At 34.9% G+C, this 17,443-nt stretch overlaps 1 protein-coding gene across 1 annotated transcript; it reads left to right on the forward strand.

Annotated features, from left to right (window-relative positions):
* The first annotated feature begins 6,263 nt into the window (after nucleotides 1–6,263).
* On the forward strand, nucleotides 6,264–9,412 carry LOC115718183 (VAN3-binding protein). Its single transcript, XM_030647147.2, has 6 exons — nucleotides 6,264–6,800; nucleotides 7,333–7,741; nucleotides 7,830–8,208; nucleotides 8,312–8,488; nucleotides 8,575–8,682; nucleotides 8,785–9,412. Exons 2-6 carry the CDS (start codon nucleotides 7,481–7,483, stop codon nucleotides 9,012–9,014), a joined length of 1,155 nt encoding a protein of 384 aa, XP_030503007.2. The 5' UTR covers nucleotides 6,264–6,800; nucleotides 7,333–7,480; the 3' UTR covers nucleotides 9,015–9,412.
* The last annotated feature ends 8,031 nt before the right edge of the window (nucleotides 9,413–17,443 follow it).

Here is a 17,443-nt window from a genome sequence, read left to right on the forward strand (position 1 = left end):
ATATAAAAATTCTTGAGCAAAAAAATTTCATGGAGATCATCGGGGTGGTTTTGGAGACCCCTATACTTTCTTGAAATATCCTATTTATAAGAGACGTCATTAGGGTGAGTGTAACAGAAAAGCATGCTTTCGATGTAGCGTAATCATACATTATAAGAGAAATTTTCTACAATTAAAGATAGAAGGTTTATGTTTTTAGTATGGACTTATTGGTCATTTAAATGAGATTTATTCTCAGCTAAAGAAGAAAGAAGTAAAGCCCACTTCAGTTTGGGTGGTCTTTATTACTCAGGTCGTTATAGTGGCTAATTCAACTTTTGTGAAAGGCCAGCTTCTTATTTCTAACTCCTCTCAATATGTATTAGTTGAATTTAGGGCTATACATTCATATATGGTAGCTAGAGTGGTTGTTGGATTGGATAGACCTTGTGATTATTATAATTTAGGGTTTGAGACCCTATCACCTAGTGAAGAATTCATTATCTCCAAAAGGTAAGTTAGGTCTATTCTAATTGAGGGTTGAGATTGGTAAAAGGAGTATTGATCTTGTTAAGTTAGTTTAATGAACTTTAATATTATTCCAGGAATTAATAGATTGCACGCTTAAGTAAGCGATCAATGTTGCCTAGAAGAGAAAAGTATTAACTTTTTGGTGGGTAGATGAAAGAACTTTGGGCTTTAAGGAATCAGTTTGGAACTCTTAAATCTTGATTATTTTAATATTGAAGACTGGAAACTTATTCAGAGTAATGCATAGGCTTTTCTAGCAGTTGTGATTGACTCTAGCAAACCCAAAACAGTTAGGCTTATTGGACGTCAGAGTAGTAAAAGAACTTTTAGATGTGTTCTTCCCAGAAAGTTATTGGAATTACCACTTGAATTAGTTATCAATTGGGTTCTGGGAGTGAAACCAGATTTCAAAGTTCCATATTGGATAGTTCTAGCAAAACTTAATGAGCTGAAAGTTCAATTTGAGGGTTTGAATAAGAGGATAATTAAGAATAAGTATCTCTTGCCAAGAATCAAAAATTTGTTTGATCGGTTCAAGATAAGACAATCTTTTCTAAGATTGATTTTCACTCAAGTTATTATTTGTTGAAAATACAAGAAGTATACATTCTGAAGATTATATTTTATATTAGATATGGTTACTAAGATTTTGGTTGTATTCTTCAAACTAACTAATGCTTCGATAAATTTTATGAATCTCATAGGTTGAGTATTCAAGGGTTTCCTTGGTAATTGTGTTATAAGAATTCATCAACGGTATCTTTATATACCTTCATTTAGATTCAAAGCATGAACAACATCTATCGATGATTCTTCAGAGAGTATGGAAGGCCAAGTTTAAGAAGTATAAATTTCGGTTATTACCAATGACGTTCCCAGGGCATTTTGGTAATCGAAGTGGAGTTATGATAGATTCGGAAAATATTATTTCAGTTAAGGATTAACTGAAACCGAAGACAATTAGAAACTTTCTAAATTTAGCTATGTAAAATCGTTGAACTGAAGGAAGTCTTTTTGAGATTCTCACGCCTTTAGTAGGAGCTAGCCAAGGAAAGCCAAGAATTTGGATAAATCGACAAGTGTGGAATTAGATTATAGGAAGTGAAGCAGTGATTGATTATAGTCTAATGTTAATCTTGTCTTCATACATGTAAGATTGTTAGTTGTTATGATGCCTCTGACAGGGTCTGGAGTGTGTGTTGGTGAAGACATTACTTAGGCCCTTCATTAATTGAAGGACTATGAACAAATTTATCCAAAAAAATGAGTTAGGATTCACTATTGTTATGGTTGAGCAAAGGGTTTGGTAGTTTTATTTCTACAAAAAGAAGTGTAGGATCTACGCAGATTATTAGAAACTCAAGCATTTCTTTGCTTAAAAAGATTTCATCATAAGATAAAGGCTATCGTAGTTAGCTAAAAACTATGGTTGTCGAATTCTTTACTATCCTGGGAAGGCTGAAGTAGTAGGTGATGGCCTGAGCTAGAAAGATCTTGAACAAATTTATAGTATTACAATGATCTCTCCTGAGATAGAAGTTGATAAGGTAAAGTGAGGATAAGAAAAGTATTGAATTTATGGTCAGGAAGTTCAACAATTTAACATTTTAGTTTGATTTATAATAAGGATTAAAAGTGTTTATTTAGATAGCAGTGAATTGGTTAAACCTTAGAAGGAAGTTTTAACTGTATGAGCTAAGGACTTATCAGTATCAGACAAGGGGTTAGTAATCAACTGGACTTAGATTGTGTTCTGGTTAGTGGTGGACTCAGAATGGAAAATTTTAGATAAATCTCACACTATCTCTCTTTCTCATTATAATCAGATATTATCAAGTATGTTAGTTTGAGACCCTATTATTGTTGGTGCAGTTTTAAAAGGGTACAGTGGATCTGGTGCCTAAGTGCCTGATGTGTTAGTAGGTTAAGGTTAAAACTTTAAAAACCCACTGGGTTATTGTAACTTTTAACTATTCCAGAGTGGTACTTAAAGGATGTACCTACGACTATAAGTTGGTATGGCTTGATCAGAGTAATTATGGGTCATTTACTAATTGGAATATTTTCTATAAATAAAAATATCGTATATAGTAAGTTAACATGAGGAGTTATAATCGTTTATCTTTATGAATTCCCCACGTTTATTATGTCGGATAAGGATATAAGTTTTGGGAGAGTTTACAGCGAGCCATGGGTATGAAGTTGAAATTCAATAGAATTTTCTACCCTCAAACATATGACCAGTTCGAAAGGAAAATTTAGATATTGGAGAATATGTTAGGAGTTGATATAATGGATGTTGATGGTTCATGGATTAAGTAATTATTATTAAGAGAATCCACTTACTACAATAGTTACCAAGGCATATTAGGGATGATTCCCTAGGATATGTTGTATATAATCAATTTAGTTAATTTCTAATTCACTAAAATAAATCTGATAAAAGAAATATTTAAGTCCAAGATTAAGTCAGAGGACCAAAGGTATCTTAAAAACTGCAAGAGCATAGAATTATAGGTAGGTAACCATGTTTTCTTATAAGGTTCACTAATGCAGAGGCGAAGCACTTTGGAAAGAAGGGTAAGTAAGCCCTCAGTTTTGAGGCTATTAGAACTCTTGAGAAGGGTAGGCATGTAACGTAATCATGTTGAGATACGTGTTGAATCTGGCTCATGACTTAAGTTATAAAGCCCTAATATCTTCAATCAGAATTGGTTCAGATTATTAAAATTCTATTACAACAAAAAGGTTTTATGGATGCAAAGCGTAAGTAGAAGATTATAATCCTACGAGCCTCACTTATCAAAGCTGTGGAATGCTTTGGCAGAGAAGTTATGTAGATTTAAAGTGTAGCTAGGGGAAATTATAAACCTGCGAGCCTCACTTATCAAAGGTGTGGAACACTTCAAAATAAAGGACAAGTTAGGCCCTAAGGTTAAAGTAAACAGGTAACATATCATCTAATTTATCTTTAGTATTGCCAAAAATACATGGTCTTTTCAAGTATTCGTGCTGAGTAAGTATTCGTTAACGTGTGAAATGAGTTGTAAGATTTTAGAGCTACAAACATGTTATATAAGGAAAAAAAATAACTTAGACCCTTGATGGGAAGAGTAAGATTATTCGAAATAGGATCTAAACTCCAAATTATATTTAAATGGAGGAAATCACTTGGGTATAGAATCTGATTAGAGGGCTCATTATTCAAAGTAATTCAGATTTGATTTCGATGATAAAATCCCTTTAACGGAGGATAATTGCAATGACTACACACTTAGAATATAGAATTAGTAGACAATTAGTATTATAATGTATATATATAATTTTATTGGCATATTATATATATATATATTTAATTATTATTTTATTATAATGTATTGTTATTTAATTAGTATTATAATGTATATATATAATGTTTGTGGTATGCTCAATTTACAAGAGGAATGATTTTTTATTGTGCTCATGACTTCTACTTCAATGATTTTTTCACTTTAAACAGATAAGTATTTCAATTTTATGTCCTTATATTTAAAATAGATTGATTTATCATTGTTCTTTCACATTATCTTTTTTCATTATAGTGTGTGGTAATAGAGTTTATTTTTTATTATTTTGTAGGTTATTTTGTGGAGGACCTACAATAACAGGGAATTCACTCATAACTTTAATTTTATATATAATTATTTTGAATTTGATTTTCAACAATTTATATTTGGGTGTTAGTATGTTGTTACTAGCCAAAGGGTAATACCTTTGGCTAGTTATTCTTAGTAATTTTGTTGTTTTTTTAGTAATGTTGAACTAGTGATATGAGTTGCGTGTTAATTTCTTAGTTTGTATATTTATTTTATTTTGAAGATTGTCATTCTAATATAACTGTATTTGGTTTGGTGTTGCGTTGTTTTTTCAGTTTCGCTAGCTCTGGAGACAAATATTAATAATGGGAAGGTGTTTTTTCAATGTGATGTGGTGCTGTTTAGAAGACATAGCTTGATTGTCTAAATTTTCGGGAGCAGCTTTGTCCCATGTGGCTCAATATAAGAATTCTACAGCACATGGTTTGGCAAAGCATGCCCTTCGGTTAGACGATGAGCTATCCTGGTTCAAAGAGGTGTCTCCGCCGATGGTGGATTGCTGCTTTGCTTAATCATGTGTGATTTTGATCACCGCGTAAAAAAAAATTATTATTTTAATTGTATGATACATTATTTATTTTAAATAATATTTTATTGGTTTCTATTTATTATATACAATTGTAGTATATAATTTAGTTAGTATAGTATACATATATATATTTATTATTATTGTTAGTATATATGTTTTGGTGAATGATATATATGTATTTTTTGTTATATGATATTTTTTTTAATAATATTTAAGTTCTATAATCTATTGTGACATGACATATAATTTTATTAGCATCCTATATATTTTTATTTGTATTTATTGTTATTATATATATTTCTATTGTAATGTATATATTTTATGTTATATGGTATATAAGTTTTATTGTATTGTATAGTATATCATTTTATTTTAGATCATGCATGTTTACTTTTTATTTTATTATATATAAAGGGGTATATAATTTTGTAAGTAGTAAAATTATTTTATGCTTGTATATAATTTTATTAATATGGTATATACAATTTTTTTAATAATATTATATTATTTTGTTTTATTTCTTATTGTAGATAAATATGTTTTGTTGTATGCTATATGGTTTTTATTGTGTATAGTATATCATTTATTTAAGATAAGATTTAATTTTTATTTTATTATATATAAATTTTTTATCATGTATACATACTTTAATAGTAGTATACATAATTTTATTATTATGATATATATTTTTTGAGTATTAATTTAGTATTGTTATAATTTTTTTGTGGCATATAATTTTATTACTACGGTATATTAATTTTCAATAATACAAGTATCAAATAGTATATATTTAATGATCTAATATATTTATTTATTTTGCTATAATATATTTACTAAAAAAATTAATATGTAATAAATATATTTTTATAATTTTTATTAACTAATTAATTATATTTAACGATTTTCTTAGGGTGTGTTTGAAAGTAATTGTGTAATTACTAGGTAGGGTAATTACTAGGGCGGTAATTACACAATTTAGTAATTACACTATATTTTAAAATACAAGGTGTGTTTGGATGTGAGGTAGTAATTACATGAGAAAATAATATTTTTTTAGTAGCTAATGTTAATATGGAAAGTTTTTAGTAATTACACAGTGTAATTGGAACACCTCAATTACTTCCAATTACACAGTTACAGTGTAATTACATGGTCAGACAAACATGTCAAATTGTGTAATTACCTCCAATTACACACAAATCCAATTACATTGTGGCTTTCCAAACGCACCCTTAATTTTTTAAAAAATCAACATTTACTAACTTAATTTTAACTTTAAAAACATTTTACATCCCCACCCTAAAAAAAATCTTATATTGATATTTTTTTCTTCTATATAATTTTATTTTTGCAGAGCAATTAAAGCCCTTGAATGGAATTTTTCATGGGTCCCGCCGTACACGCTCTATAATTTGCAAACCTTAAAAACAAAATTCTAATTAAATGATCATAAATAAAATTATGTGGGATAGTATTTTTCTCTCTTTAAAATAGTTGCACAATAAATGTAATAATAATAATAATGAAAAATAAATAAATAAAAAGAGAGAACAAATATGCATGGAAGTCTAATAAGAGTGACCCCACCACCATAGCCATGAATAGGCTGGCATTGCCTGAGTTGCCTCTTAAACCCAATTTTTAAAAACCCAAACTTTGCTAAGTGTCAATTGCTTACTCAAATCAAAGTTCACCACTACTCAGTTCTTATAGCTATACTATTATATATATTATATATCAGCCTATAAACTCACCACCAAAAACAACATCATCATTGCATCAATAATAATCTGTCCTCTTTTCGTCTATAATTATATTCCGACATTTGTTTATGTATTCAAGTGCTTTGCATGCTTTCCCTTAAACCATTTTCCTCTTATCCGGGCTTTTTTGTTCCTTAATCCACACTTTCATTCCATAGATTTACGCCACTTCTGTTTTTTATTTCGACCCTTTTTCTTAATCTATCCAAACTAATCAGAGTTCAAAACACGAGGCTTCGTTTTCCGGTTCTGTGATTCAGTTTGTCTCCCTGTTTCTGGGTATATATTTGTAAACAATTTTGTTGCAGGTAAGGTGTTTGATTGAGTATCTTCAAATAGAAAGCTTTCTGGGTTTTGATCAAGGTAAGCAAATTGGCTTTGAAAAAGAATCCTTTATCTATAAATCTTACTATACTCCAATTTGTGGAAACTTTGAACCTTACTCTTCTTCTTTCTGTTGGGTTATTCGGCGTTGTCAATTATGAGTTTTGAATTATTATATAAATATATATATGTATATACATGTGAAAATTTGAATCTTACTTTTAGTCTTTCTTCTTGTCTGTTGGGTTAGTCGGCGATTTCAATAATGAGTATTGGTAGTCTTTCGTTTTGTGCTTTGAAACTACTTTTGATGTTGTTTTAGAAAGCTTTAGTTTTATCAAAAAGCTGCTTTTGCTTCAAGAAGAGATAAAAGATATTACTTTTCATATATCAGCACATACCATGTCTCACTTTTTGAGTCTCTTAAACAATATTTTAGAGGCACTTTTTTCTAAGATCATCGGTCTTCCACTCTTCCCTTCCTAACTAGAATATTTATTTGTTTGGTTGAATAAAGCTGTTGAGTCCTCAATTTTAGTATTCTAACTTTTGCTGTCAATTGTTGTCACAGGAAAAGTCAAAGCTTATTGGTCGACCTTGTTCTTTATAAAAGAGCATACTTGAGTTACAGAACATTTGAATCAATCCATCTATTTATTTTGGTTGAAATAGAACAATTGAAGGAAGAGTCTGTCTGTGAAAGAACACAATACTAAGAAATGAGTGGAAGTTATTCTTCAGTTTTGAGGACTACTTCCTTACAAGGGTTAATGAGTTTGGAGGAAAATGAGGATCTGCAAACAGCTTCATCTATGCCTACAATAACTCAGCCAAAAACACCCCATGAACCTATGGAGTTCTTATCAAGGTCATGGAGTATTTCGGCCTCGGAAATTACCAAGGCTCTTGCTCAGAAACAGAAGCAATTTTCTATTGACAAGAATCCTGATACAATCAGGGAATCAGGTCTTCCACCAATAGTAAGCTATCCTTATTCATTGTCAACTTTTTTTGATGTGCATAATAGTTTCATATCCTTATTCCAAGTGAATCTGTTTGTATTTGCAGCCAGGCAAGGGTGGAAAGTCTGCTTACACAAAGAGCATGGAGTCAATTGGAAAATTGTTCCAAACTAAGGAGACTAGCCCTAGCATACTGAAGAAGAAAGACAAAGCTCGGATAGAAAATGCAAGAGTACATTCTGCCCTATCTATTGCTGGACTTGCTGCAGCCTTGGCTGCAGTGGCTGCAGAGGAAAACTCTGGTTTCCATGGATCGAAAATGAGGGTGGCATTGGCATCAGCAACAGAACTTTTGGCTTCGCATTGCATTGAAATGGCTGAGGCGGCTGGAGCTGATTATGACCGTGTGGCTTCAGTTGTTAGATCAGCAGTGGACATTCAAAGTCCAGGTGATCTCGTGACTCTTACAGCAGCTGCTGCAACTGGTATGTGCTGTTTCATCATAATACTGCATTCCAAGCTGTAAGGCCAATACATCTGCAGCCTTTCAATACTTAATCTAAACTGTTCTTTTGTTTTGTTTTAAAGCTTTACGGGGTGAAGCTGCTCTGAGAGCAAGATTGCCAAAAGAGTCGAGAAAGAATGCTGCAATAAGTCCTTTCGAAAAAGGAATGACTGAAAATAAGCCACAAGCTGTTTCTTGTAGTCCAATGGAGGATGAAAGTTCTCTGTTTGTAGGAGATTTGTTACAAGTTCTACCCAAAGGTACACTCAAAACATTTTTTAACTCTTTTGATACAAAAGAATTCGGTCCCCTTTACATAAAACAAATTACTCTTTTCAATTCGTAGGAGGTTTACAATGGAAGCGTGTCACTATCCACATCAATGAGAATTCTCATGTCATAATCAAACTAAGAAGTAAACATGTTGGAGGAGCTTTCTCCAAGAACATCAAATGTAAGCATTTTCAATACTCCTTGCCTTGTAACCTGTGTATTTTCTTCTTAAATACATAAGAGTAACATGTTCACAATCAATTTAAATTTACCCTGTGAATAGGCATTGTTTATGGAGTCTGTGATGAGAAATCGGCATGGCCATACAAAAGAGTAAGGGATAGTTCAGAAGAAGTTAGTTTTGGGCTCAAAACTGGTCAAGGTCTTATGGAGTTCAAATGCAAAAGCAAGACTCATAAGCAGAGATGGGTTGATGGGATACAAAGTCTTCTTCGTAAAATCAGCTCCAATGAAGAGAGTGATTTCTCTCTGGGATTTAGTTACAGTATGTGATTTCACTTGTGTATATATATATAAATATATGTGTGTAGAACAAAAAGTTAACACACAAGAGAAAGAAAACAAAAAACCACATTCATGTCATACTTCCTTTACAAGGAGAGAAGAGTCTGATCATTCTACAGCAACAAATACAATTGGAAATCACACAAATTTTTGCATGTTCTTATAATGTTGAGTCACTTGAAAATGATGATTCTGTGTTTTTTTTTCTTTGGCTTGATAAATGCCTTAGCTTTGCCAACGATTGAATCTGGCTAAGCTTTTTGGAATAGATGAATAATAAGGCCAAGTTGTACCAGAATCAGATAAAAATATTCAATTGACTCGTGTATGCAACATCGTTATCCTTTTTCTAATGTAGAATAATTAGTAAAAATAGATTATTTATAGAGTCTATTTTGCAATTTTACAATTCACATTAGAGATACTTAAATAGATAAGCATTGATATAAACATTGTTATTAGGCACCAATAATGTTTAATATCTTTTAAATATATGAAACTAACAATATAATATTTTGCGGTGGTGCCCCTCACGTGTCTAATCTTTACATTTTTGCATGTAATAATTACGAGAAATGCTAAGAGTCATGCACCACAAGAGATCACATATCACCATTAGTGTAATTTAATATCAGTTATTACCTATTTTGGTTTAATAAATAACATATGAAAATTATTAATCACTTATAATGTGCCACATTAGTATAGTGTTATGTTCGAGACCTTAATTATGGAAATTTCTTACCTTGTTTTTCTCTCTCCTTTTTTATTTCGAATAGGAGAGAGGAGAGAGGCCCGAATAGAAGCCATAGGTCTCAAGCCAATTGGGGGGTCTTGGGCTAAAAAATTTAATTGGACTTTTTTAGTATGAAAAAATTTATGGTTTTTTTTTTTTGGTGATATAGTGGTAAAAATTTTAAATATAGTATTTTAAAAATATAATTGGATATTTTTCCTTAATAAAATATCAAATGTTCGTATCTTAAAAATTAAATTTGTTAGGCATTCTTGATTCATTGTCGATTACATTACGATTTGAATCGCCTCCTCCCTCTCTCTTGTTTTATCGGCTGTCCACCATCTCTCCCATTCAAGAATTCATGCACACAGTCTAAATTGGAGAGTTTTTCGGCAAGCCTGAGGCAATGGTATAGACAATAAACTTGAGGACAAGATATTACCGAAGGAGAAGACTATTGTATTGATCTTCTTGATTGATGCCAAAGTTTTTCTCATTCCCACATCAACGTCTTCTTCTCTGAGAGGTTCAAGAGCAGTTGTCTGAGAGTGGCTCAGTTCGGCTCAACAACGTCCTCAGTTTCAGATTTTTGTTTGCATTTATTAATTTACTATTATTAGTTTAATTCCAATTAATGTTTTTATGGGGTTAGAATTATAAGGAGTTCATTCCTTAATTAATTTTAATACTGTGATCGTGTTTATGTGCTGAAACTAATTTAGTTTTCTATTAGTCTTGTCTTTTGACATGGTTCTTTAGTCTTGTCTTTTGACATGGTTTTTTAGTTTTTTCTGATTCGAGTCTTGTCTTTTGGCATGGGTTGTGTAGCTCAGAATTATCATGGTGCTATGGTAGAAGCATTCAAGAAGGGGAAGATTGGATGTGTTCAACCCGAAATTACTGAGATAATAGGCATTAAAGAAGCATTGTATTGGATTGCAACTCATTCGCGGGATAGAGTCATGTTAGAAACAGATAGCTTAGTGTGCGTCCAAGCGATTCAGAGCGGTATTTTATGCCTTCACAATTTGTATTTTGTAAAACGATCTGCAAATAAGTTGGCTCATTGCTTGGCAAGAGACTCTTGTTTCTCTACAAGTCGTGTGTTTCTGTTGGAGGACTGTTCCTCTGAAGTGCAACTATTGCTTTGAACGAATTTATTAATTAATAGATCTTATGATTTTTATTCAAAAAAAAAAATAATTATTTTTTTAAAAAAAAAAAATAGTTATATTTTTTAACAAATAATAGTAAAAATATAAAAATGATATTTTTAAAAAGTAAATTTAAGATATTTTTGTTAAAAAAAATTGGGCTTGTGTGTGGGCCCTACTGACCCAACCTTCGGCCCTGAGAAGAAACAGAAAGAGGGAACACAGTACCCTCCTTTTCAAAATGAACACCACAGAATTTCCCATCAATTATAATAATAGTAGTACTACAACTCATCTCCTTTGAAACTATGTTATTGTTCTTTTACTTCTTTCCATTATGTCTTTTATTTATGTTATCAAATATTCATTATGAGGGAAAAGCTATGCCATTCATTATGTATCTATTTGTATATCTAATATCTATCTATCTATCTACTCCTTTTTGTCTTCTCCAAGGGAAATTATTAAAGCCAACTTTGTCGTGCATAGACATTGTGATAATGTGTTAGTGTTTCTTTCTAACTCTATAATACAATAATTTAACAACGACAATGTGTTTTGTCCATAGTTTACCTTAAAGCAACTAAAGTCCAAAACCAAAAAGAAAAGATAGAGATATTAATTCTCTCTTATTCTTTGATGTTATAGTTTTTTTTTTTTTTTGAAAGAAAGCAAAGTTCATTAACAACAAGAGCAAAAGATGGGAATCACAGGGGAAATTCCCTCCCCAAGGAACAATCCTGCCTTTGGACTAGAAATTCTAGTACTCCCGGCAAGGCCATCCGCCACAGAGTTTAACCGACGAGGAATAAAAGAAAACTTACACACGTCAAACAACTTTACCAAGTCTAAAACAGAAAATGAGACATCCATAATTAGCCAATCAGGAAGGATTCTATCCTTAGAAAAATTGTTAATAACTATCGAAGAGTCCGAGAACAGGTGAATAGACTTCCAATCGGAACTAGCTGCCCACGCCAGAGCCAGAAGAACCGCTCTCGCTTCAGCTTCCAGAGGAGAAGTCGCTTTCACACAGGCGGTCTTATAAGCCCAGCTCCCATTAACGAAGTTTGTCATAACAGCCGCCAAACCCGCAACACCATCACGCCAAGAAGCATCAACTACCAGCACTATATCCACACCCTTTCTACAAATTTCAGCAGGCAGAGGGCTAGTAACAGCCCCTGGATTACCAACAGGAAGAGAAAGGCAAGCAAAATCGTTTAAAAAGGAAGAGATCGTAAACATAATTTTATCAAAATTCACAGCCCCTCCTTTTAATCTCATTAAGTTTCTTTGCTGCCAAATAGCCAACGCAACACAGCCAAAATAAAGAAGGATCTGTGGCCTTTTGACACTCGAGAACGTAGTGCAAATGGCTTCTAAAGCCTGAATCAATGAATCACCAGGGATGGAATCAAGGTGGCAGGGGAATAAACCAGTAAACCAAATTGCTTTAACCACAGAACACTCTTTGAACAAATGCAGACAGTTCTCTTCAGCACACCCACACAAGAAACAAGTCTTCTCCGATAGAAATGGAAGCCTAGATTTCGTAGGAAGAGCCTCATTGAGAATTCTCCAAAGCATAATTGACACTCTAGGGTGAATAGATGAATGCCAAATGTGCTTCCAAATCTCCAGAGAAGGTCTAAAACTAGAAACCTGGTCTACATAATAAGCATCCTTAACGGAGAAAACACCATTCTTCCTGTTTTTCCACACCAGCCGATCACCATGATGAATGGGAAGTCTAGGGATATCCAGGATCTTCTTTGCAAACTCCTCATCAAAAATTTGGGAAACCACTTCCTGATCCCATCTACCCTCCAGGGATAAATCAGCCAAAGATCTTATAGTAAAACCTTTCCCTCTTAACTTTTTCATCAAATCATTAAAATCACTCCAACTTAACCAAGGAATCCAAGGTTGTTTCCAAAAATCAATAGAGACCCCACTAGCAGCCATAGAAACTGAACCTTTAAGAATAAGCTCTCTTGAATTTAAGATTCCTTTCCAAACATAGGATTCGTTTGCCTTGTGTTCAACATTCCAAAAAGAACCATGATGGCAGTATTTGCTCAAAAGACATTGAACCCAAGGTTTAGGGGCATGGGAAGCAACATGCCAAGCAAGTTTCGATAAGAGAGCCTTGTTCATGTCTTCAAATTTTCGAATTCCCAGGCCACCATGAGATTTTGGTTGACAAATGATATCCCAGGATTTGAAAGCCATAAATCTGTCTTTGTTCACATTCCCAGTCCACCAGAACTTTCTCACCAACGCGTCCAAACTTCTGCAGATCGAAAGGGGAATCTCGTTGGTTGACATCCTGTAAACGGGAATGGAAGCAGCCACTGACTTAATGAGAGTGAGCCTACCCGCATAGGATAACAGTTTCAATTTCCAACCTTCCAAACGCTTTGTCAAACTCAACCTCAACTTGGTGTAATCTTCCTTCTTCCTTCTTTTGAACACGAAGGGGTTCCCCAGATGCAATTCGTCTCCAGTAACTTGGGAAACCTTTAAGCAATTCAGCAGAGATTGCTTACGGGTATGGATTAAGTTTGAAGAGAAAAGAACACTGGATTTTGACATGCTACACTTTTGCCCAGACCATTGTTCATAAGTTGACAAACATTGAATAATAGTCGCAGCTTCCCCTTCATTGGCCCTACAGAACAAAATAGTATCATCGGCAAACATGAGATGATTAATGGGAGGAGCCGATGATGCTATTTTAATTCCATGAACCAACCCATCAGACTCAGCTTTCAACAGAAGTTTTGAGAGAACCTCTTGACAAAGTAAGAATAAAAAAGGGGACAAAGGATCTCCTTGACGCAAACCCCTCTGAGGAACAATTTTCTTTATCGGACTACCATTGAGCAAAACAGAATAAGACACACTTCTCACACAAGCCATAATCAGATGACAAACTTTAGAGTCGAAACCATTAGCCATCAGAACTCTTTCAATGAAGGACCATTCCATTCTATCGTATGCTTTGAGCATATCAAGCTTGACCGCCATTAAACCACCCTTCCCTTTCTTTTGCCTAATCTTATAAACAATTTCTTGTGTCAGGATAGAAGATTCTGCAATCCATCTTCCCGGAATAAAAGCCGACTGAAGAGGCGAAACTAAATCATTCATAATAGGGCGTAACCTATTTGCAATGATCTTTGCAACAACCTTGTAGAGAAAGTTACACAAACTGATTGGACGAAACTGTTCAATCTTCTCAGGATTATGGATCTTAGGAATGAGACAAATGAAGGTATAATTAAGCTTAGAGTTTATCACCCCTTTACAAAAAACATCCTGAACAGCCTTACAGAAAGAAGAACCCACAATATCCCAATAAGTTTGAAAGAAAATCCCCGACATCCCATCAGGCCCCGGGGCCTTAAGAGGATGACAATCAAACACAGTATCTTTGATTAGATCAAAAGAAGGAATACTAGATAACAGAGTGTTTGCATTCTCATCCACTTTCACAGAAAATAGAGAATCAAAATCGCCAGGGATTGAAGGATGACCAGAGGAGAAAAGGTTATAAAAATAATCATTGATAATACCTGAGATTTTCTCTCTTTCATCCCACGATCTACCAAATTTATCCTTGAGGGACCAAATTTGATTTCTTCGACTACGAACAGCAGTAGCAGTATGAAAGAACCGAGAATTCCGGTCACCAAGCCTAAGCCACACCTCCCTTGATTTCTGTCTGTTGATACTCTCCTTTCGCAACCACCACATATTCAGATTTTGGAGAATGTCTTTCTCCTCGGAAGCAAGATGAGGCAATAAGTTTTGATTCTGAATCCATGCTAACCGCTCCTCTAAATGTTTTATCATTAAGTCACAATCTCCAAAAGCAGTCTTTCTCCAAACCTGAAGCGCACTTCTGGTTTTATGAAGCTTTGAAGAGAAACTTTCCATAGGATCACCCTCCACACCATTCCAAGCTTGTTGAATCGTTGAATGGCAGGAGTCCACATTGGTCCAAGCTTCAAAAAATCTAAAAGGAATGTAGCCTTTCCTTCTGAACATATGCGTGTCCAAGAGAATGGGGCCATGGTCACCAATAGAGATAGGAAAATTAAGAATCCCTGCCTTGTGATACTCCGTGAGCCAGTCATGGGAGGCAATTCCCCTATCCAGTCTTTCCCGAACAAGACCCCCATTGAACCGTTTATTGTGCCAAGTGAACCTTCCCCCTTTAAATCTCAAGTCAATTCCCCCTGTGTTGAGAAGGAAGTCATTGATCCATCTAGTCTCTGACCAAGAAACTTTTCTACCCCCCAGTTTATCTTCCTCATTACCAATAACATTGAGATCACCCAGCATAATCCAGGGGGAATCATCAGCCCGAATAAGATCTGCCATGTTTTGCCAAAATTCATCTTTGCAATACACATACGGAGTGCCATACACCGCATAGAATCTCCACGACATCTTCACAAAAGGATCCCACACAACAGCTCCAAACATAGAATCATCTTTATAAACAACTTGCATACATAAGTCATTATTCCAAAGTAAACAAAAACCACCTGCCAAACCTCTTGAAGCAATACAGTCACAATTTGAGAACCCCAACACCCTAGCAACTTCCTTCATTCTTTCGACACCAACTTTGGTTTCCATAAGGAAAATACACTCCGGCTTGTATTTCCTGACCCAGACCGATAAGGCCTGGACTGTCGGGTCTTTAGTCAGACCACGACAGTTCCACGAAAAGAATCTCATTTGGATGTGGGGGGCTTGCTAAGGGCCGCCTCCTCACCCAACCGAAGCTCTTGAGCCAATTCCACTTGAACTTCCACCAGATTATTCAGTTCATCTTCCAAATTTCTTACAGAATCTCCCTCATTCTTTATAATTACGCCAGTTTTCCTTTTGTCATTTGATAAAGTCTTAAGTCTGGAACTTTTCCTTCTTTTTTTGTCCTCCCTACAGCGAGAAGAACCACTTGAGGAGGCACCACTGCCCAACTTGAATGGAGTAGTAATAGGCCCTGGAGAAAAAGCCGCAAGGGAAGGCATCGTCTGATCGAATTCTCGAACAGTATTCGCATTTCTAGGAACATAAGGCATTAAATTCAGACTAGCCTTTCTCTTCCTTGGCTGAGGACAGTGATGCACATCATTAGATAAATCAATCGGGTCATGGATCAAAGTAATAGTAGGCTCAAACTTATCAATCGGGGCTGGCCCCATTAATTCTTCAGTAAGCCCAGATTTACTAGCATCTTCAGGCCATGGGAAATGGGTGGGCTCAGGGTAGGAATGGGGTTGTCTAGATTTACAATGCTGAATATGTGGGCTTTCAGTCATCTGGCCATACGTGGGCCCTAAATGGGCCATCATAGTGGTAATGATCCCATTATCTCTAGGGTCAGGGATTGGGCGGGAGGTGAATTTTTGAATGATTTCATTGGTTTTATCAATAGGGTTACCCAAATTGCATCTACGTAAAGTCCCAGGAGAAACTGACCTGGCTCTAGGAACCCTATGAAGACGTGAATCAGAGATATTCCCATTTTCAAAGCTGCATCCCTCATTATCCTTTGAGTAAATGGTTTGTTTTTCTACCACCTTCAGAACCTTACCCTTTGTAATACCTGCTTCTTTCTGCACTCTAATCACCTTTCTAGTAATATTCCTTTTTTGAGACTCGCCTGGGGGATCCCGCTGTTGATCAGAAACGGCTACTTTTTTGCCCTTCTCCGCCCTGTGAGCTCTGAGCCCGATCGGCGATGTTTCTTTGGGAGGAAATTCCTCGGCCTTTCGGAACCAGTCCATCTGGTTTCTGGGATTAAAACAACTGAAAACCGCCATTTCTGCTCTGATCCAAGGCCCATAAGCAGGTACAGCTTTCCCCTCCGGGGGATATGCGAATGCAGTGGCTCTGAAACAATCCTTTTTATCATGCCCCAAATACCCACAATTATAGCAAATTTTCGGTAGTTTATAATACCGGAATTGAATCCATTCCTTCCTTCCACGCTTTATATCCAGAAAAAACCCAGGAGTTAATTGATAATAAGTAGCAATCTCAACCTGGAATTTAAGAAATCCCCTTCTTGCTATGGTTCGTTGATCCGCCATGTCAAAGCCTTTATATTTCCCCACTTTCGCAGCAATAGTAGGGGTATTAACTATTTTTAGATAAGGTCCTGGTAACCCAGCAGCCTGAACCCAAAACACAGCCTTCCCCATATCCACATTACTCCAAATCCCATCTTCTGGCCATTCTTGAACAATAAGAAGTTTCCCATTGATGAGCCAGGGACGATTCTCTAAGACTTCCACGCAGTCTTCTTCCTGATCAAAGAAAATCCCCCAAAGACCCACTTTCAGAGTTTTAAACCTCCAGTTTCCTTTCACCGTTTTACGCCATATCTGGGAAAGGATTTCTTTCAATCTGGATCTAGAAACCCCCTTCCCTTCGAAAAAACAGGCCAGGACACCTGTTCGTGCGACATCGGCATTAATCTCAAAATCAGGTTCTAACTC

The sequence above is a fragment of the Cannabis sativa genome, chromosome 5 (genome assembly GCF_029168945.1).
Source record: "Cannabis sativa cultivar Pink pepper isolate KNU-18-1 chromosome 5, ASM2916894v1, whole genome shotgun sequence".
In the NCBI taxonomy this organism is placed as follows: Eukaryota; Viridiplantae; Streptophyta; class Magnoliopsida; order Rosales; family Cannabaceae; genus Cannabis; species Cannabis sativa.